Source organism: Haliotis cracherodii, unplaced genomic scaffold (genome assembly GCF_022045235.1).
Source record: "Haliotis cracherodii isolate W230 unplaced genomic scaffold, xgHalCrac1.p SCAF_5, whole genome shotgun sequence".
Taxonomy (NCBI): domain Eukaryota; kingdom Metazoa; phylum Mollusca; class Gastropoda; order Lepetellida; family Haliotidae; genus Haliotis; species Haliotis cracherodii.
This window is the reverse complement of record NW_027266308.1, coordinates 10,261,174-10,284,328: the sequence shown is the minus strand read 5'-3', so window position 1 is coordinate 10,284,328 and position 23,155 is coordinate 10,261,174. Positions and strand designations below refer to the sequence as shown.

General features: G+C 38.9%; 1 protein-coding gene across 3 annotated transcripts in view; it reads left to right on the top strand.

The window, feature by feature from the left end:
• LOC139443076 (homeobox protein Nkx-2.2a-like) overlaps positions 1–3,834 on the top strand; it is a 37,822-nt gene extending 33,988 nt beyond the window's left edge. For all 3 annotated transcript variants that reach the window (XM_071224006.1, XM_071224007.1, XM_071224008.1), the window contains exon 3: positions 2,576–3,834. In XM_071224006.1, the coding sequence (XP_071080107.1) occupies positions 2,576–3,366 (791 nt within the window). In that variant the 3' untranslated portion in view covers positions 3,367–3,834. The remainder of the gene's footprint in view (positions 1–2,575) is intronic.
• Positions 3,835–23,155: the final 19,321 nt, after the last annotated feature.

Below are 23,155 nucleotides of genomic sequence, written 5' to 3'. Positions count from 1 at the left end.
ATAAAACTTTTAACCTCCCTTTCGAAGTTAAGTTGACAATTATGATAACAATCACACACTGACGACCATGAAAATACATGATTCGTTCTTTGGAGACTAACATTTCAGAAAGTGACCATACATTCTCAGTAGAACATGGTACTAATGTAGAATTAGTATCGACTACATAATAGAATAAAACGGTGTGATATGCATGCTGTATTTATCAGATAAAAGCTATAATTACGCACGCTTAGAGGTATCTAAGGGACCTCACTTCCTGTCCCCTATTGTCTTCGGGTCGATAGGCGCCCCAAGGGCACCGCAATTATCAATTAGGATCGAGGTTTCAGATAAAATACAGATTACACTGCAATATTGTCCCGTGAATGAGCATAACTCATCGTAAAAGTGTGAAATTAAACTGGGCTATGAATGTGTACATCACTATAAAGTTGATTTTAATTTCTCAATATTGTCAATAACTAACTCTGCATTAACAATTTGCTTCCATGAACACAAAGTAAGACCTAATGTTCAGATAGTTCTGATTGTTATAGACATAGCTATCTAATGGTGATCTGTAACAGATTTCTGGATCATACAATTGAAATCCAAAAGTGTTACTATTTCATTGTAATGTTGATATATGTGAGATAGTTTATGGTGTATTTAAATACATCTTGAAACCATGATATATTTCCTTTATCAAACATTATTGAAACAATAATGTTATAGACGGGTCAGTAGGAAATATATGAAATATAGTTATTGTTTTATTAGATGTTGTAGAAACAAAGCAATTACACATCAACGGATGAACCACATGATAAATCATTGATTATGTTGCAGTATGTTGCGTCACATACTAACAAAACGAAACCTAAGATATCTAATTATCTTATTGATTGTTCATATCAGTAGATATGAAAATGTTTATGTTATGTTAGGTGGTGATAATTAGATTACAGTAGAACACATCTGATAGTAGAAGGTAACTGAGCTAAACCTGAAAACTAAATGAAATGCAAAAAGCATCTTTAATAAAAAGATTTAAAATGTGTGTTAGTATTATATGTTTAGCCAGGACGGAGTATATGTTATAACGATACAAAAAAAGATAACAGGGGGAATTTCATATATCAGTGCCACAATACCATCTACATTGATTATATATATATAATGACATATAAAATGTATAAATGTTAAGTCTGCATATCAGTTTCAGTATTGATATTCTTCACACATTTTAAGGTACAATTAATATGTGTATATTCGTACAAATATATTTCATTGGAGTTAAAGGTACACACACACATTTATATATATATATGTGTTGTCTTATCATTAACGTTAACTAATACAATACATGTGCATTGATTCCCAGGGTATATTAGCGTAAAATATGTGCCGATTGGGCTATGTCCTTACTTCGCAAATGAAACCCGTCGTCCATTTTATGATTGTTCATTCTGTGTGTGTGGGCAGTTACATTTAAAGATGAAATAATAACTTTAAGAAAGACACACATTGTTTAAAACTTTGCTGAAGGTATTATTACGATTTTGAAGTCGGCATGAAATCATATGTCAAGAACGGCTCTGTATGATGTAGTCTCCTAACCTTATTTGTCTTTTAGTAATATGCCATCTATACTTTTCAATGAGAAATAAGTTATCTGTTAAAACAAATCTAATATACAAATACAGTTTTGCAAGTATGCGAAATAGAATAATCATTATAACTGATTAAAAGGACGAAACCGATGTTCCACGTTGTTGAGAGACAATTAAAGTTAGAAACCCGACAATCTATAATTATATGTATATATTTAAGTTTTTAGCATTTTAAGGGTCTGTGTTAAGGAACGAACACAACGTAGAATCATACCAAACTAACGAATACATTCAATTCGAGACAAATTATTTTAGATATCGTTTCTGAATGACACAAATGTAAAATAGCTTTACTTTTTAACTGTATAATATCTTTTCTTAAATAAACAGCGAAATAAATATGAAATTGAAGAGATTCTTATTTAGAATTGAATGTCAGTTCTTTTAAGCCCTTTTCTACAAATCGTTTTATTTTTTAAGCGATGATAATATAATATGTCATATTGTTAAAATATGTATCAGCAGTTTATGTAATAAACATAACGAATAAAACAATATACATGACAAACTTACAAAACGGTCAAAATATAAAACGAAATTAATTCAAGTCATGAGGTATAACAAAGTATATTACCCCGTTGAAATATAATTCACGATAACGTAATTATAAAATGTAAATTACATTAGCTTGGAATGAGTGAACACTACTTTATCGATTTATCCTTGGAGAAAACAAACACGTTGAGTATATTTTCTGTAGTGAATTTATATCGTGTACCCACTGGCCTATGGTTCACCTTTGGACGAGGTAATTTATATTCTGTATGTACATCCCGTTGTTATCATAGACAAGGCAAAGTTGAAGTAGAACCCTCCAAGTACACCCCGACCTCAAACAAAAAGTATTACGTATAAAGTAACTTGGAGGGGTCTGTTAACAAAAAGATTATCTATTTCTGAAATGTTGTTATTTGTTTTAGGAATACCGGCCAACAGCGTGACAAGCTCCAACGGGGACCTGTCACAGCATGACAGCGACAGTCACGTGAGCTCTCCTGGCAAGAGCGCAGACTCACTAAAGCAGGAACCGGAAGAGTCCGACAGTGATGATGAAAAGGGCAAAGATGATGATGAATCAGGTTCCGGTCCAACCGGAAATGGAGATCCACCTAAGAAAAGGAAACGACGAGTGTTATTTTCAAAGGCTCAGACATATGAGCTGGAGAGGCGATTCCGACAACAGCGCTACCTGTCTGCACCAGAAAGAGAACACCTTGCAAGTATAATTAGACTCACGCCAACGCAAGTGAAAATATGGTTCCAGAATCACCGTTATAAGTTGAAGCGAGCACGACAAGAAAAGGGTCTGAGTGACCTCAACCCCCTCCCTTCACCACGTCGAGTAGCCGTCCCTGTCCTCGTCAAAGATGGCATCCCATGTCAAAGGACAAGTGTCAATGCTCCACTAGTCAAATCACAGGATCATATGTCCATGCAACACAACATCAATGGCATGGGTATGTCCTTAAATAATGGACTAAGCCACGCAAACTCGCTAGGCATGAACCATTCTATGAGCTCCTATCCGTCCATGGCAAATCCAAGCACTTTGTCCAACTCCAATATGAACATGAACATGAGTTGTGCGTACAGCATGAGTTCAATGGGCTCGATGAATTCAATGAATCTGAATGTACCCAATGTGAACAATATGAACGTGTTGCCTGGATACAGTCATCCACTAATGCAACCACAAACGCGTTGGTGGTGACACACTCTTTCTCACAATCGTGCCTTACTTTCTCCTTAGACAAGTCTAAGATCATATTCAGGCCTTGAGGCCTAGCCCGGGCCTCCATAAGACTTTCCTAGGGTGCACGGGCTACACAATGGTCCTTGCAAATGTTTGAAATGCTGATATGGACATATGTCATTCTGTTCGCTGAAGTTGTGTTCTACGAGGCAGAAAGTCAAACGCTCAGACATTGGACTCCATGTATTCTTCATCTCTTTATTTGTATTTATTCCACTCTTGAAAACCATGTGTCATGTTATGCAGAATCTGAGGTAATATTAATGTCAAACACGCGTAATGATATCTGGTAATTTGCTCTGATTAAAACTAGAATTGTGCAGAAGACGAACGGCAGTTTTCGCCCAGGATATATGTTTCACCTTGTTCTGCAAATCATTGGTACCTAATTCATCTTATTCATCTCCTCTTCAAAAGATCTCTGTGACAATAAAATTGTCTATTCAAGCATTGAAACATTACTTTTATCATTTATTCATTTCATCTTGAGCCAAACACAGTTCCAGCATTATTACATTTGGCGTCGAATATGATATACGGTATAAGCTACTTAGACTTGAACATATGTATGCATTGTGCGAAAGTTTTACCAATGATGAAATACAATTTCAAAACAAATCATATACACTACTCCGTTTGTATAGATATTCCATATTGTAACGAAACTAAGATAAAAGAACTTGTACAATGTCTACTTAATTTAACTTAATTGAAACAGAAACTGAATGAGTAACTGTTATATAACAATAACGAATGCAATACACTAACATTCCGTCCAAATCTCCAAGTTGTGTAGCATGTGAATATACCATTAAAGAAGACGTGATTTTTTCATATTACTATAGTTAATCTGTCATGCTATGAAAGAATCGGATGGTCCTTAAATTGTTTTAGCCATGACAGATTAACTATAGTAATATGAAAGAATCGGATGATCTTTAACCGTCTTTTAGCCATGAGAGATTGACTATAGTAACATGAAAGAATCGGATGGTCCTTAAATTGTTTTAGCCATGACAGATTAACTATAGTAATATGAAAAAATCGGATGATCTTTAACCGTCTTTTAGCCATGAGAGATTCACTATAGTAATATGAAAGAAGAATCCTTAACATTTTAAGTAGTATAGATTTTAAGAATCGGGTAATATGAAAACTTAAACTTAAATTGACTGTCTTCATACATGTCGCAAGCCTTTGTCTGTTATGACACTGACCTCTGGTGACAGGATGTGGACAACCAGGGGAGGTAATCGAGATAAGATAATACCCCGTCTGCCCACAGCGCGACTTACAATTTGCTGATTTCGCTATCAAGTTGTCATGGTGTTTGTCTGATAAATCACTTTATTGGCCCATCCAGATCTAATCCCGCTGACAGCATGGCCTCCTGCACTGTTTATTACGCGTACAGGCTCCCTCGATAATTCTACATCTTCCAGGTCGACCTCACTTGGGTGGCTTAAAGTAAATCTACCTGCTGTGCGATCTAACAAACCATTATGTTCGGCCCGATGGTGCTCTTTGATTCTCAAATCAGAAAATTGCTTAATTATAGTAAGAAGAGCAAGGTGAATGAGCAACGTTCAGCAGTGTTTTATCGGCCATGGTGCGAGCGGTCTCACATCATTAGCAAAGTGCCCTCGGCAACGACCCGACACATTCCAGTTTACCTTCATCTTCATTTTGCTTTGCCTGATTGAAGAAAAACGGTATCGTAATAACTTAATCAATAATAGAGAATGTCCACATTCCTACACCATTGAAGGAGGAATGAAGGGAAGTTTGGATAGCAAGCAGAATAGTTCCAAAGTTTGATCATCTAAATGGAAACAATTAAATATCTTTCTTAGTACTTTTAAACAGAGACGACACAGTTGAAGACACAATTAATTCAATTAAATAGACAAAACCCTCTCCACATTCCTAAGAAGTCTTTCAGAATAAAACTTTTCTTTCAAAATGTTGTGAAAGATGTTTGCAAAGGAGGTAGATTACATTTTTGGATTCTATACTTTACTACACATCTCCTTCTTGGTACCTTCAAGCATAAAACAAATATATCTTTCTACCCCTTTCTTTGTTTCCTCTAGTATTTAAATCAAGTATTTGATATTCTCAAACAAAAAGTTAACACAGTCCAAGAAAAAAAATCATTTTAATACTTTTATTACAAGTTCATGGGACGTATTGCTGTTAAGGGATCAACTTCTTTCCTCATTTAACGCCTCAGTGTAGAGTGAAAACAGGATGAACACTTAAATCCAGTTATCACTAAGATCATTGTGTTCTTATTCAGATGGGTGTCACAACCGATTGCATCTGTCCGTCACGCCGTTTACCTGAATCGAGTTGATTCTATACAGCTAAATCCCTGCATCGAGACGTTAAGCCCGACCAGAACGTGTTAAACAATATCTGATAATGTTAAACTAATGAACCTCACAGAGTCAGTGGTCAACTACCTTTACCCCAATCTGGTCTGATAAGACAAGTGTAATCCACCCTTTCCCGTGTTGTCCAAACAGAAATTGAACCCACCAGCCAGGTCAGTCTCCGTGATCAGACATTCATGGACCTAATTTCCATGACCGATTGTCCGATATAATTGCATTTCTTCCATTGTGTGTCTGTCGAACGCTTCCTCCCTTAGCTCTCTCACACGCGGCATCTTTGCTTCTCCTGCGTACAAGCAGACGACATCGGGCAGACGACAATCACTCACCTCTAATACAGACAAAAAGCAATGGTCCAGCCTCGCCATTACTAACAGAGTCTCATGTCATTCTCCATACAACTTATCTACCGTTCACTAACACGTGTTTAGTTTTCGGTGTCAACAATGGGGCGACAGCACATTAGTGCAACCAAACGACAATTGTATGATGTGCAAACATGGGTAGAGTAGCTGTGTGACTTGCCCATTGCGGGGTAATGAGCAGTGTTGATAGCTCTCGGGTTGCTGAAAGACCCTTTTAATCGTCTCTTCCATTAAAGCGGGACAATGGCGACATCTAATGAGAATGTATCAATCTGAGCTCGCCATGGCTGCCGTTGCCTCCACTCTCTCGGGTTTCTGCCAGTCCTTAAATTGAATCATCTGCCAAATAGAAAACATGCGCCAAACGATTTATTTGACAGAATCAAATGTGAATCACGTATTGCATTTGAAAACAGGAGTCATGTAGAACACGTCGATTCACTGTATGATTGAAGGACTGTTGTTTATAGTATTGACAGCGATCCTCTTTGCTTTATTTGTTGCTGGGATTACGTCGTCACGAGTTGATGCTTAATTTGAATCACAGTCCATTTTGATTAGGAGTTAGGCATACCCCGCCAACGATATATATGGCGCCACATGGGCATTTGTGTAGCTACCTATTTTCTCTATCAAGACACAATTCTAGTCTGTATAATTGTGATTTCCATCCAAATGAAACAATCAAGAATGAAAACGAATGTTGGTGATTGAGGCATAAAATAAAATCACTTATAGACAATATGTTTTGAAAGTGTTTTTGAAGGACTAACGTACATCGGTATGCGTTGGTTACCTCCCTTAGTTACCCTGATCTTTGGTCCTATGGTAAATAGTAGGATGCTAATTCTAATGTTTTTAATTACTGTTCATTTTCAAATGTGTAGTATCATGTTGACTGAGTACCTATTTTGACACAGTGTTCATCAACATGAATGTTTTATTTGAAATGGAAAGTTCTGTTAAATTCACAGTGGTGGTATATGTATAGCTTTTGATCAGGACAGTATTGAGGTTGACATGATGTGAAAGGTACTCTTAAACAATGAAGATAAAAGATTAAAGCCTTTGATCTCTATTCTTCCTGTTTTATCACGTTTGTTCTCAGGAAATAGTCCCTTTTAGCTATTCTCAAATAGGCAAGCAACAAATAACAATTAAGATTATCTGAGATTTTCTTCCAAAAAGTTTTAAAAGGATTACATTAAAATTCAGATTTATCCAGATAACAGTTTTATATAACCACTACGTATCCATTAAGTATGAAACTGGTCAGTAAGTATTATTTGTGTCGAGTACTATAGTATTCTCATTTTATACTGTCAGAGTACGAAACAATACCAAGACAGCCAGCTCTAGTTACCAGTTACTACCACTGTTATGTTCATTCGTGGTGGAGGTATACATGTCATTTGTCAATAGTCACACGTAAATCTGGTGGCACATTTCACCCCAATACTCAAGTGTAAAAAAGGACCAAGAAATATGCATGCATCAAACCGCAGCTATATCACTCTGAAAACATTTCCCTTCAGCCATCACGAGGTGATCAATAGTTTTCAAAGACACCTTAGACAACACTAATTCAACTTTCGGTTGGGTTTTAAGATAGTTCAATGGTTAAACGTGTGTCAGAAACAAAACTTCCTGATCTGACGGGCATCCATAAACTGAATCCATTGTAAAGTAGGCAGATTGTGGCCAAAATCGTATCTCTTGCACTGAAAGCCGCCGAGAAATAAAATTGAAAGACTGCATTATCCAACTTCCGTCTCTATTTATGTAAACAGAAGATGACGGTTTAACATGCCGTTTATCGGAGGCATTGTATCTGGAGCGACAATGTTTGACACATCGTTTTCAGTCCTTTGCGCTCATACTTCCTCGTCTAGTGCTTTCACGTTTATGGTTAGCAGTTTGTGGTGACCGGAGTTTTCCTTTTTTGTGAGATTGAAACAGACATCCCTAACAAATGTACATTTTCATCTCGACTAGCTCTTTCATCCGCCTGACAGAAAGTTGATCAAAAACAAAAGCCGAGCCCGAGTGAGACACTTTCAGTGACAATGAACGCTGGATACAAAGTGTGAATTACCTTTCATTTTACACTAGCGCTTCGATAAATGTTGTCGGCTTCTGGTGAAATCAATAACGGTTTTCATTAGCGATCTTTTGTCTGTTCCTCTCTCGGAAAAGTGATCCCTGTAAAAGCGACACTTAAACCAATATGTGAGAAGTGTTGCACTCAAGGCTCCAGAAGAGGCCGCTCCGATGATGCATGGCCCAGCCCTATAGGATTATGTTTGTGTTTCCTCACTCTGTTGTGTGTATATACAACATTGAACAAGAGTGTTATGAAATTAGGCTCTACGGTGTTTAGTTATGGAAAGGTTTTATGCACCTGCCCTTGATTGGGAACATAGTGGAGATGGAAGTGCTCGCAAAATACTCAAGATAGTTATCATCGCTGAAGTGTAAATGATCTATATTTATAAGTATCTTGATATCTCAAAATGCCGGTTTAGCTTCTTACCAACCATCTGTACCAATTTGACTATGTTACTATACCTCCAATACCTGTATGTTAATGACTTATCCTCGACGAGTCTTTGTCAATATGTCTTTTCTAAATATGCCTATTTCAGGACGATTGCATATATGAGTATGGCTACTCTTTGATGCGTCTTTCTCAATGTGTTTACTCCTCGTTCCAGTGTGCCTACTCCCCGATGTGTATTCCTAAAATATGTCTACTCCTGTATGAGGTTTTGTCTATATGCCTACTTCTTGACTTGTGTATATCCCAGTACTCCTGCTCCCCAGTCCGTTTGTCTAAATATGCGTACTTCTTGACTTGTGTATATCCAGTACTCCTGCTCCCCGATGTGTATGTCTAAATATGCCTACTTCTTGACTTGTGTATATCCCAGTACTCCTGCCCCCCAGTCCGTATGTCTAAGTATGCCTACTTCTTGACTTGTGTATATCCCAGTATTCCATTTCCCCAGTCCGTATGTCTAAATATGCCTACTTCTTGACTTGTGTATATCCCAGTATTCCATTACCCCAGTCCGTATGTCTAAATATGCCTACTTCTTGACTTGTGTATATCCCAGTACTCCTGCTCCCCGGTTTGTATGTCTAAATATGCCTACTTCTTGACTTGTGTATATCCCAGTACTCCTGCTCCCCGATGTGTATGTCTAAATATGCCTACTTCTTGACAATTGCTTGTCCCAGTACTCCTGCTCCCCAGTCCGTATGTCTAAATATGCCTACTTCTTGACTTGTGTATATCCCAGTACTCCTGCTCCCCGATGTGTATGTCTAAATATGCCTACTTCTTGACAATTGTATATCCCAGTACTCCTGCTCCCCGATGTGTATGTCTAAATATGCCTACTTCTTGACTTGTGTATATCCCAGTACTCCTGCTCCCCAGTCCGTTTGTCTAAATATGCGTACTTCTTGACTTGTGTATATCCAGTACTCCTGCTCCCCAGTGTGTATGTCTAAATATGCCTACTTCTTAACTTGTGTATATCCCAATACTCCTGCTCCCCAGTGTATATGTCTAAATATGCCTACTTCTTGACAAGTGTATATCCCAGTACTCCTGCTCCCCAGTGTGTATGTCTAAATATGCCTACTTCTTGACTACTGTATATCCGAGTATGCCTGCTCCCCGATGTGTATGTCTAAATATGCCTACTTCTTGACTTGTGTATATCCCAGTACTCCTGCTCCCCAGTGTGTATGTCTAAATATGCCTACTTCTTGACAAGTGTATATCCCAGAATGCCTACTCCTCTGTGAATATTTGTCTATGTGCAGCCTCTGTACCAAGCTGTACGGGGATGATTTCGAATTTTGAATCGAGAATTCCCCCATAGTGTCTTTGTGTGTGGGTGTCCACTCCTTATGTGTTTGTGTGCGCCTACTCCCCTATAGATGCACGTATACGCGATGTATGCTTATTTGCGTCTACTTATCCATGTATGCCTACGCCATGTATATATGCTTATATGCGTCTACTTGTCCATGTATGCCTACGCCATGTATATATGCTTATATGCGTCTACTTGTCCATGTATGCCTACGCCATGTATATATGCTTATATGCGTCTACTCGTCCATGTATGCCTACGCCATGTATATATGCTTATATGCGTCTACTCGTCCATGTATGCCTACACCATGTATATATGCTTTTATGCGTCTACTCATCCATTTATGCCTACGCCATGTATATATGCTTATATGCGTCTACTCATCCATGTATGCCTACACCATGTATATATGCTTATATGCGTCTACTCATCCATTTATGCCCACGCGATATATAATATTCTTATATGCGTCTACTCATCCATGTATGCCTACGCCATGTATATATGCTTTTATGCGTCTACTCATCCATGTATGCCTACGCCATGGATATATGTTTGTATGCGTCTACTCATCCATTTATGCCTACGCCATGTGTATATGCTTATATGCGTCTACTCGTCCATGTATGCCTACGCAATGTTTATATGCTTATATGCATCTACTTATCCATGCATGCACGTCTGCCTACTTCATGTGTGTATACTTATATGTGTCTACCCAACAAAGTATACACGTCTAAATATGCCTACTTGATGAGTTTATGCCAATAAGCGTCTACTCATCCATGTAAGCAGTCTAAACATGCCTACTTGATGTGTATATACTTATATGCGTCTACTCATCCATGTAAGCAGTCTACACATGCCTACTCGATGTGTGTATGCCAATAAGCGTCTACTCATCCATGTAAGCAGTCTAAATATGCCTACTCGATGTGTATGCCAATAAGCGTCTACTCGTCCATGTAGGCACGTCTAAATATGCCTACTCGATGTGTGTATGCCAATACGCGTCTACACACCCATGTAGGCACGTCTAAATATGCCTACTCGATGTGTGTATGCCAGTAAGCGCCTAAGCATCCATGTAGACACGTCTAAATATGCCTACTCGATTTTGTATGCCAAGAAGCGCCTACGCATCCACGCAGGCACGTCTAAGTGTGCCTACGCCTCGAAATGTGCATATACTCCCTGTTCATATTGTTAAATAAATTATGAGTAAGAAAACAACTTTATAACAACTACTGGTGTATTGCATACCGCGACGTTTCGATTCTTACACCGTTATCAAACTGGCGTGACTTCAACGTAGAGAAGAGGGGCAAATGCATGATATGTTATGATAAGCAACAGGTTACCCTTAAAAAACAGGTTATAGAACACACTGCCTATCAAACACTTACGATATGTGCCTACTCTGCAAAATGCATCTATACACCCTGGCAAATGTGCTTCCTAGTGTGCCTACACATCTGTGAGCCTACGTCCTCATGTCCCTATACCTTACCACGTATAGTCCATCATATGCCTATAGCCTAGCTAATATTCCTTCCTATACCACAGCGTGCCTTTCTTCTCAGCGTACTCCATGTCTGTTAGGACTCGTGTGAAAACTGTTGTCACCTTTCAGGTTAGCAAAAACAATGCTTTTATTTGTTTGTTTGTTTGTTGTTTATCGCCGCACTAAAAAACACCCCAAAAACCAATGCAACTATAAAGGTCACCTGCAGAGGGTGTATGCTTACTAAGGCACAACTTGGTTCCTATGATAAGCAACACGTTGCTAAGTTATGCTTAAATATCCCGCATCAACAAAGCTAAGATATATTTATAGTAGCAATACACGTTATTGTGTGCACCTGTAGGTCGTCACACAAGACATAATGCCACTTCCTTAAACAATTAGTCCTACAAATGTTTTGAAGCATGAAACCCTTGTACAGTCAAATTTCACACCCCCGCCCTTCCCCTAGAACAGTGAACGTGGGGTGCCGAGCGGAAGCGGTGATGGGGCCGGGCATGGCCCCGCTACCGTTAGCTGCACAGTATATTGGCTTTATGGTAAGAGCTGACACCCTGCAGCATTGAGAGTTAATCGGTTGGAATGACCGTGAAAAGAGATCACTCGCTCTACTGCGTTTCAACTCCAAAACTTTTATGGAGATCTTGCATCGCCTGGTCATTCGCACATGGTTGCTTTCAGCCCATGTCCCTCTGACGGTACTTTCTAAAGCGTCCATGCAAGCAAGAGAATTTTCTAATTCTACTGAGCACATTTCTAGAGCGAGCAGAGACTGAGCTTCCTCTCTTGTGTCGCTCCCAACTAAAGGGGATGAATAAGAAACTTCATGTGCCTTTTATACAGCCACACATACTCGGAGTCCTCCCACAAATCTCATTCATAAGAGGAACAAGGGTAGAGGAACAGTGGTCTTCTATCAAAGTAGTCTCCAGTAATGATATTCAGAATGATCACCTGGTTTGAGCTGCCTATGCATTGATAACCATGCTGGTATAAACATGCATCGGGGGAAACCACGGTTGATATAGAATATATACAATGTAAGGTGTGTAGATGGAGAATAGGTTATAGGACAATGAATTGAAGAAAGAAAAACGCGTTTCGGACTGGGATGGGATACATGTCGATATTATAAAGACATTTATTTGAAGGAAAAGTGTTGACGTGCTATTCCGCGACATGTAAATATACCATCTGTATTCGTGTCAAGAAGATTTTATAGAACTTGATAATTTATAAATTCTCGAAAGCAAATTTTCATAATATGTTGATATACGTAAAAACAAGGAAACGTCGATATTGTAAAAAACAAGTAAAACATTAACAGGTTGTCGATATCATAGATAAATATTTATTGGTTGTCCGAAATGATAATTATGTATTATTCCAATTCTGTGGTTAAGTAGATAGAAAAACAGTGGAAGGTCGGTGGTTCGATCCCCGCCTGCGTCTTATCAAAATACGTGAAATAATGGTACTTTTTGTTCCCCTGCCTGGCGTTCGGCATTAAGGTGATAAAACAAGGACTCATCATCTCGGAGTCGGTGGGCTGTGTCTGAGTTGGGTATCCATGTTAAACAGCGATGGGCTAGCACTATGGAACCGGCATTTACGTCACTATATAAATGCGGTAGTGTTGAACGCGACGAGAGAGAGAGAGAGAGAGAGAGAGAGAGAGAGAGAGAGAGAGAGAAAGAAAGAAAGAAAAAAGAAAAAGAGAGAGAAAGAGAGAATGTGTGTGTGTATATATATATATAAAGAGAGAGAGAGAGAAAGAGAGAATGTGTGTGTATATATATATATATATTTGTGTGTGTGTGTGTGTGTGTGTTGTTGTTGTTGTTGTTGTTGCTTTTGTTGAACGCAGCACACAATATTCAAACTATATGTCAAGGGCCTATAAATAATCAAATCTGGACCAGCAAAACAGTGGTTGATATCATGAGCAACGTCCAACACCGGCGGGATAAGATGACACGCTTTCAACCAATTCACTGAGCATGACCACCCTATCCATGTTGTCGCCTCATAGGACGAGCAAAGCCGGCATTTAAGCCGGAATCTTCACTGGGGAGCATATAAAGTAACTCTAGGCCAGATGCATTCTGGGACCCCATGGGGATTGTTTCAGCGTGCGTCTTGGCATATCGTGATTTGTGACCCGAGAGTTTACAGTGGTTGAGTATCGTGTCCATAACGCATTCTGTTTATAATAGCATATAAAAATATATATAAAGCCTTGGTGGTATCGCAATTGGTCCTGTGTAAAAGAAAGCAATGAGTATGTATATCTTCTTGAACGTGTTGCTGCCTTTATTTTGTATTTTATACCCCAACCCTACTATACGCGGGATCTCCAGTGATACCTCGTTGAACTGTATGTTAACTATATTTTACAAAGCAAAATCTGAGAGGAAGGTCAGCTAAATGTCCTTGTCAGTCCAATAACATATAGATTCAGAGACAACGTTACTGTTAAGGATATTATCCCATGTGATCAGTTACTTTGTACAAATTGTGACTTAAATGCTTTGGAAGATGAATGCCCTGTGTAGTGTTGATATGTCCGTCTCAGAGAGAGAGAGAGAGAGAGAGAGAGAGAGAGAGAGAGAGAGAGAATTGCACTTATATAGCGACGTGCATGCGTGTGTGTGGCTGCTTGTAATAGTGTCCGGGGTAATGCCAATTTATAGTGCTAGCCCACTGAGCGCGCCAGACAGGGTAACAACAAGTACCATCTTTTAACGTCTTTTGGTATGACGCGGCCGGGGATCGAACCCCGGACCTTCCGCTCCGGGCGGACACTTTACCACTAGACCAAGGAGGCGGTGGAGAGATATGCCATCGTATTGTTATAATTTTCGTTCAGGACATATTCCTTAGTTGTAAAAATACTAATTGTATATGCTATTACTCCACATAGAGATGTTGGTTGATTGATGAGTGATACCTCAGTGGTACATGCCGTCATCACTCACTCACTCACTCAATAATCCTGTCTTGATAAAATCATGTAAATGAAAAACAACATATTCATAATCATAAGAAATCTCTCTTCCGACTTTTTCATAAGCATGTGTTTATGAATCACTATCAAATAATGATGATACCAGGTGTTCACGAAAAGGTATGCGTATCCTGCTTCTCCGGTGGTACCCGGCACAAACACATGCAAAGGCAAGTCAATTGTTCACGTAAAAAGCACGGAACACAAGTGCAAGTCAAATAAATTAGGGAATTGCACCGGACGTAATATTTGTCACTGATACGTTACATTTTGAAATGTCGTCAACTTGTCAAGATATGTCTACCATAAACATCTATGTACCTTACTGAGGCCCTAAATGCTGTAACCCTGATCAAACAACTTTTGAGTTATATGACGCTGTTTCAAATCTTCCTGTTCGATTGTGTCTCAAAAGTTGTGAAATACAGACACCAAAGGCAGGAGTTGGAATACTCGACATAAAGGGAAAGTTGACAACTGGAAAGTTGAAGTCATTCCTATGGTCATACAACCTTGGCTTAAGTGTTTGTCACTATGAATGTTATGCAGTAAGCCTATTTCTGGAGTTGTGGTTCAAATAGTGTTAAAGCAGTAAACCGCGCTCCAAATAACACGTTCAAAGTGAGTTTCACACGTGAGATCCACCTGTTGTTAGCCAATTCTAAAAGAGTCCCAGAAATGTAAACGGTCTATATAAGTTTAATTGCAGCCCCTTTCCGTGTGGTATACCAGTGTTTAATGCTTGTGTGCTATGAACTGTTCAGATGAGGACTTGGCAAAGGCGTCTACTCCGTAATATATAACAGGCTGATGGATATTATAATTGCACACAATTGCACCAAGAAGACCTGATGTGCACCATATATGAAAAGGTCATATAAATTGCCATGGATTACCCAGGCCAATGTGTTACACAACCTATAAAACATTATCCACGGACAATATGAAGATGCATTCAATTCCTCTCGATCAATTAAGGGCGTTCGGTTCATTTTCCATAAATATTATTTAACAACAAATAAGCCTTTTAGCACGAGAGTGTTCTTTCGGGGGATACGAATAACTTGTCTATTTTAAACAGAATTTAGATTACTTTATAAGGTGACATTTTAAAGACTTATTGTGTTTTATATTGTGTAATTATCCATGTTATGTGGGCTGGGGTAATCAAATCCGTCGATTGAAAAATATAGGACTTTTAAAAACTCACGGCATATGTTCCTAGTTTTCACAGAGCCCAAAGGAGTCGCGCGTTTGTTCAAATAGGTAATTAATAAAAGAGCTTCTTTTGTACCCAAGTTGCAGTCAGTCGAATATTACGGAAGTGCTCTACATTATTGGACCTATCCTTTGAGTGATTAAACAGAGTACGTTGGAATAATGGCAATACTTTTCCATTTTATCATCCAAGTTTTCCAATTACGCTGTTAAAAACCAACCCCTAAAGACCAAGACAATGTTTTTTGTTCCTGGCAAAATTTAGTTTTGCTCCAAAATGAAGTCTGAAAATCATAAAACATTGTAACATTTCCCATGGGTTTTGTGTGTGTCTTGTGAAGTTTCCTGGTGTCAAACGAAATGGATTCTGCCTCCTGATCAAGTAGTTTGCCCTCTATTATTGAAAGACGCGTAGTGGCAGGCGCGCGTTAGGGAGGAACTCGCCGATTACGCTACTCTGATATCGAGTGCTAAATTATTGATAATTTATTAGGGTGAAGAGCGCTTTATGCAAATCATCGGAGCGTAAATGGCTCTCATTTCCGTACTGCTTCTTGTCCAACTGTTTACCAATTACATCTCGTAATAGACACATACTAATCGCGCACACGCTCGCCTGAAAACGAAACCGGTTCCAAACAATATCTACAAGGATAATATTGCCATTCCTTGGCGCTCATAGTAATTTGACAATTAGCGAAGCAATATCAGAGAGCGACCGTCCCCATGGTCTCGGCACTGATCGATGGTGACACTGCCGTTGCGACTCCTTTAATCGGGGATAAATAACGCTCAAGAGCTGTTATCGCTTGTAATGCCAGATTTTACTTTGAGAGGCATTACACTTATTAGACAGTGAGTCAAGGACCAGGAAATCTTCGCCTCTATCACAGGGTAGTCTCTTCTTCATCGTCGTAGGAGGGTGCTCGCACCGACGTTAATAAACGTTAAGTGACGTGCATGGCGCTGGCTTAATAAAGCTATGTTTTGTTTCAAAACTTCATCCAAGTGCTTTAACATTAGATCATTAAGCAGTGAGGTTTCAAGAATTTTCATAAAGATCTTCTAAGAGCTTTCTCATTACACGGCCTAAGTGCAAGCTTGAGATATAGAGAAAGATATTAGGTGATTTCCTCAGTGTTAAACAGGGTATTGCCACAACCTCTTTTCCACAGTCTTTGATGAAGTTGTACCTACGTGCTACCTTTCCATCAGGTATGTTCTTTATCAAACTTTATCGTGTGTCAATTGGTGGACTGACATTTTCTGACTTTTTTCAACTCTTAAACTTTCAACAAGTTTTTCACCAAGACTTTTTTTTACAAGGATTTGGCGTAATCGTAAAACATATTTGAATATGTGATATAAACGGTTTTCCGACAAATAATGACGAAAGGTACTAAATCTTTTAAAAGGGTTTAAGTGTCAACGGAACAAATATTACGTTACTGATATTACCTGCCAACAAAATTCATTTATTAAAAATTCAACCGTCCGATTTTCTAAATTTAAAATTAACCGTTTATTGAAAATTGTTTTAAACTTCATATGCATCAATAACAATAGCAAATCAAGTGAAATAGACTGGATTTAGTTATCCTTCCAGAATCCCCGTGTTTCCAATTTCGTATTGAACAAAACAATTCTCGATGCCAAAACACAATATCTCCTATACCAAATAAGGCATGACAAACCGAAACACCTGTATCACAATACCTTATTGTGATACCTTTGCTGTGCGTGTCACCAAAACACATAATTAGTCTCCAGGCTACTCTTATTATTGTTTTGCACACTGCAGGTGTGGTAAGCAATTGTTTAACGTTTAGACCAGATTACAGTATTTTGAAAACGACGATAATCCAAGAGTCGTCCTGCGGTCCCCAGAAACAGAAACAGAGCGCCAGTCAACACAAATTGAAAGTCATCCCAGCAGGTTGCTAATCACATTTCGATTACACGTCCCATTTCACTGATAGACCAGTTATCGTCACCGGAAGCTGCGCCATTACGAGAACTATCCCGCACCAACATTAGACGGCGATCAAGGGGAAAATTCCGAGGATAATCACGCGCTGTCATTGACAGAGGCTGCGTGTTCCGTATTGTTATTGATAGCTTAATACAAGTGATAGCAAGACTTTTTTCATCTCGTCAAATAACGCCTTTATTAAAGCTTAGCCGCGCGATGGTGACACGATCGCGGTCGTGGCTCACAGGCGCATTATCTTGTTGCGGATAAAACAGTGTGATTGTATTAGATGATGGTGTCCCTGCATGAGCGGGATGATTTGCGGGCCGGTTACGTCATGTACGGTACGTCTCGCTATGGGGGCTTCGGGCGCAGGGATGGTGGGTGAGTGGATTAATGAGGGATTGAAGGGAGAAAGGTGTCATCGGAGTATTGCATCTCAATTAAACACAACAGCGTTGCTTATGTTGTATAAACCCGCAATCTAGCTGAATCCCTTTAAGCTGGGGTCTTTGTTGTCAATGTTTCGTGGATTTAGGAGGAGTAGACGGACGAGGGTGCGAGAAGAAGGGAAAGTGTTATTTTCAGATTAAATCAAAACTGATTAAATGGCCTTTTGTGAGCCTAACACGCCCCCTTGATCTACGAGGACTCACGTTTAAGAGCCATAATGGCAAATGTTTGTGTGCAACTTCACCGCTCCTGCCGTGGCGAAATCCGAGCAAATTTGATTTCTTGTGCATTTCAAACATGTCTACAATACATTATTTATTGAGGCGTTGTTACTGCACACAATTTCACAATCTATGTGAAGCTTTTTAAACGTAATGATTTAGTTTCTACCCAATTATGATTATATATCAACACCCTGGATACAAGTAGTTAAAATTAAAGGTCCACGTATTACACTGAATTAAATTGAAAGTTTGAGATGAATTTTTCTTTTACAATCCATATCTTCATTTCGAAACAAACAGTGAAGGTAGGTTAACACATGACAAAACCTTTTGAATCTTAGCTTTAAAACATTATATTTTCGTAACACATATTACAGCACCTGAGTGAGTGAGTAAATGTTGTTTAAAGCTGCAGTCAGAAATATTCTAGCTCTATCGGGCCTTGACCAGTCGAACCAGTGGTTGATATTGTGAGCAATGCTCACGCCGATGATATGGATGGACCAAAGCATCGACCCTGACCACCCAATCCATTAAGTCATCCCGTACGACAAACCTAATGGACTGGGAACAATTCTACCCAGACCCAAGCAAGCAGTAACGATTTTTTGAAAGGGCAGTGTCTCAGTCATTAACATAATTATGGCAAAAATCAAATCAAAATGAAAACTGCGCCTTGACGGGATCTTGGCATTATACCGCGGACTACTTATGTGAGTGAGTGTATATGGTTTTACGGCGCTTTTACCATTATTATATATGTTATATATCGCGGTAGGGGACACCACCCATGGACTTCACGCGTTGTACCTTTGTTGGAATCGAACCCGGGCCTTCGGGGTACGGGTGACGAGCGAACGCTTTTACCATGAGGGTACCCCACCGCCCCTGCAGTACTTATGTTAGAACTAGGTTGTCCTTTGGATACCAACATCATTATATTCTCATTGCGACATTCGGTACAGAAACTAGTACTTTTAGACCCATGAAGATCCACAGGTAGAACAGGTCTTCAGCAACCCATGCTTGCTGTGAAAGGCGACTATGCTTGTCGTAACGGTATCGGGTGGACAGGGTCGCTGACTTGGTTGTCATGTCATCGTATCCCAATTGCTCATGATGTCAATCACTGGATTGTCTGGTCCAGACTTGATTATTTATATTTTTAGCTTAAATATTGCCGAGTGCAGCGTTGAACAACAAACAAACGAGTACCTTTTCTTTTTCGAAATCCAAATCTTTTTCCAAAATTGGGTTCCTGAATAACAAGGTTTCAATGTATATTAACGTGTTTTATTTAAGGTTGAACTTATCTTTCAGAGCATATTTCCGTAATATAGGGTCAAACGTACCCTGTCTTCTCATCCAACGGAGGGCTCCGGTGGTCCCGCCGTCTAAGGCGCCGCGATTCGCTGTACAGAGTTGCGTCCCTTTGGCACACCAGAAACCTATGATTGTGGGCTAGAATCACGGTTCGCCCCGATTGTTTCTAGGTTTGTCAGCACCATACCCATGCTCGTGGGGTTCACTGAGTTGGGAAACGTCTGAGACCTGCATTACTTCGGGCTTTCCTCTCACATTAAGCTGACACGACGTGATATAACTGGAAAATACTGTTAAAAGCCGCGTTAAACCAAACTCACTCACTCACTCACTCACGTGAAAAGAATTCCCGGAGCGATGCACACTTAGACGTTTACCACTTTGAAACCTCTAGATATTGTGCTGAAAAAACTAGAAACACAATCAGGCTGGATCTGTTATTCGAATACATGATCATAGGTGAATTGTGTGCCCAAGGGACTCTTCACGGAGAATTGCGGGCCACCCATGGCTCCGACGGTTCAATTAAACAACTTTGATACGTAGTCTTAAAGTGGGACATTAATAATGTCTTCTGTATAGCAAAACTAACATGGAGCGGCACAGTGTGACGGACAGTTCATGCCTTCGTTGAAATGAAACATACAGACAAGATAGTGAGTGAGTGAGTGAGTTAAGATTTAACGTCACATCGGCAGTATTTCAGCCATATCGTGACGAGAAGTACATTAATAATACACATAATTATACGAAATAAAAACCTGTCGACGAAGGACAGTAAAGTAACTAGATTTATCACAGATCATGTACAGACAAGATAGACGTACATATGACATCATGCATACGTTCAGAGTGGCAAGTGTATACATCATTCTGCGAAATAAAACTGATATATCGATGTTCAGTGTGACATTGTGTATACATCAATCTGTGAAATTAAAGTGACATGTGTCGAAGTTCAGTGGGATATTTTGTACACACCATTATGTGAAGTAGAACTGATATGTCGACGTTCGGTGTGACAAAATGTATACACCTTTCTGTGAAATACAACTGATATGTCGACGTTCATTGTGACATAGTGTATACACCTTTCTGTGAAATACAACTGATATGTCGACGTTCATTGTGACATAGTGTATACACCTTTCTGTGAAATACAACTAATATGTCGACGTTCATTGTGACATAGTGTATACACCATTCTGTGAAATACAACTGATATGTCGACGTTTATTGTGACATAGTGTATACACCATTCTGTGAAATACAACTGATATGTCGACGTTCTGTGTGACATTGTGACTTTTATGTATAACGTTTCAACTTTTTTATGTATGTCTGCTTGTGTATATAAACCGCCCTATAAAACAAGAGGATGCACTTAAAACTTCTCATTTCACTATGCTCAGTACTGTAAGAATGAAATTGCGACACCCATGTTCCCTGAGACGCCATGTGAACGTCACCTGTTGTGAGAAACTCATTGATATGATGAATATAATGTCGCCTATGATATCCGTATCAAATCCATTACCATCGAATGACCATGTTTTTATTCTTGATCATTTTTCGCTTCAGTCAAACATGGGGTCTATACTTTCTTTTGCCCGACAATTTAGGTCTGTTGCACAATGACAGCTAGCTAAACGGGCAGCTCTGTGATACATCATTGTGTAAAAAAGAGTGAGTGAATGAGTATGGTTTTACACCGCTTTTAGCAATATTCCAGCAATATCACGGTGGAGGACACCAGAAATGGGCTTCACACATTGTACCCATGCCGGGAATCGAACCCAGGTCTTCGGCGTGACGAGCTAACGGTTTAACCACTAGGCTACCCGACCGCCCCCTGTGAAATAGAACTGATATGTCGACGTTCAGTGTGACATTGTGTATATATCATTCTCTGAAAAGTAGAAGCGATATGTCGACGTTTAGTGTGACATTATGTATACCTCAATCTGCTAAATATAACTGATATGTCGACTTTCTGTGTATATATCATTATGTAAAAACAGAACTGATATGTCGACGTTCTGTGTGGCTGTGTGTAATATCATTCTGTAAAAAAAGAACTGATATGTTCGACGTTCAGTGTGGTATTGTGTATATATCATTCTTTGAAATAAAACTTATATCGACGTTCAGTGTGGTATAGTGTATACATTATTCTGTAAAGTTAAACTGACATGTCGACGTTCAGTGTGATATAGTGTATATATCATTCTTTGAAATAAAACTTATGTCGACGTTCACTGTTCCATCGTGTATACATTATTTTGTGAAATAAAACTGACACGTATTCATGCCGTGTGACATACTGTATATATTATTCCGTGAAATAAACTTAACATGCAGTCATACAAGGTGACATACTGTATATAATGTTCTTTGAAATATGGTTGAAATGTGGTGGTAAATCAGGGTTAAAGGTATGTCAAAAGATCAACACCTTAGAGGTATTCGTATTCATATCTTTAGATCTGACACATGAAAAGCGACAAACCAACACATCCAAACAATATGGAAGCGACAACAGCTAAGACACCTTCATAACGTGTTGATCATGTTATCTCACATAATGCCAGAATGATTTATCGCAGTACACCAAAGGGTAGTGTATTTGCAGGACGATATAGTGAACAACTTACACACACATGTTTATTGTCCATTCGGATACAATACTATGTTCATATACTTTCTTTAAGTATGTGGGTTTGTTTTTTAATGTTACATTTGTTTCCATGTGAATACAAAGTTTTTATAACGTATCAAAATAGATTTTTCATTGGTAACTGGGTGGTTCTTGGTGAGTCTACAGATAATACCCAAAGCATAGATTCAAAATTATCTTCCACACCTATTTTCAGCTTGTATTTCCACACATGATCTATGGATAACGTTTCACCACAGCAAATATTACAAAATAATATAGTCCAACCTTTTACTTTTGACTACTGTCTTGGCATTTTGATAACATAATATCAGTGTTTCAACATTATTACAGATACTAAGAGGTTCATTGTGGATAACAGTTTATCAACAGTGAATATCAGCACGATTATGTGGGTATATTGTAAGTTCAAAACATCCCATTACTTGTACTGAAATATACGTTCATATTTTATTTTTTGTTGATTTCCCTGTTGCGAGTCTTGGTTAAGCCCCCAGCAACCTATGCTGGTAGTAAGTGGCGACCAAATGGATAGGGTGGTCAGCTCATAATGTCCATCACTGGATTGTCTGGTCCAGACTCGATTATTTACAGGACGCTCTCATAAAACTCGAATATTTAGTGTGACGTTACACAACAAACAAACAAATCTGAAAGATGACCATAACCTTATTGTATTTTGTTAGTGATTTATTAA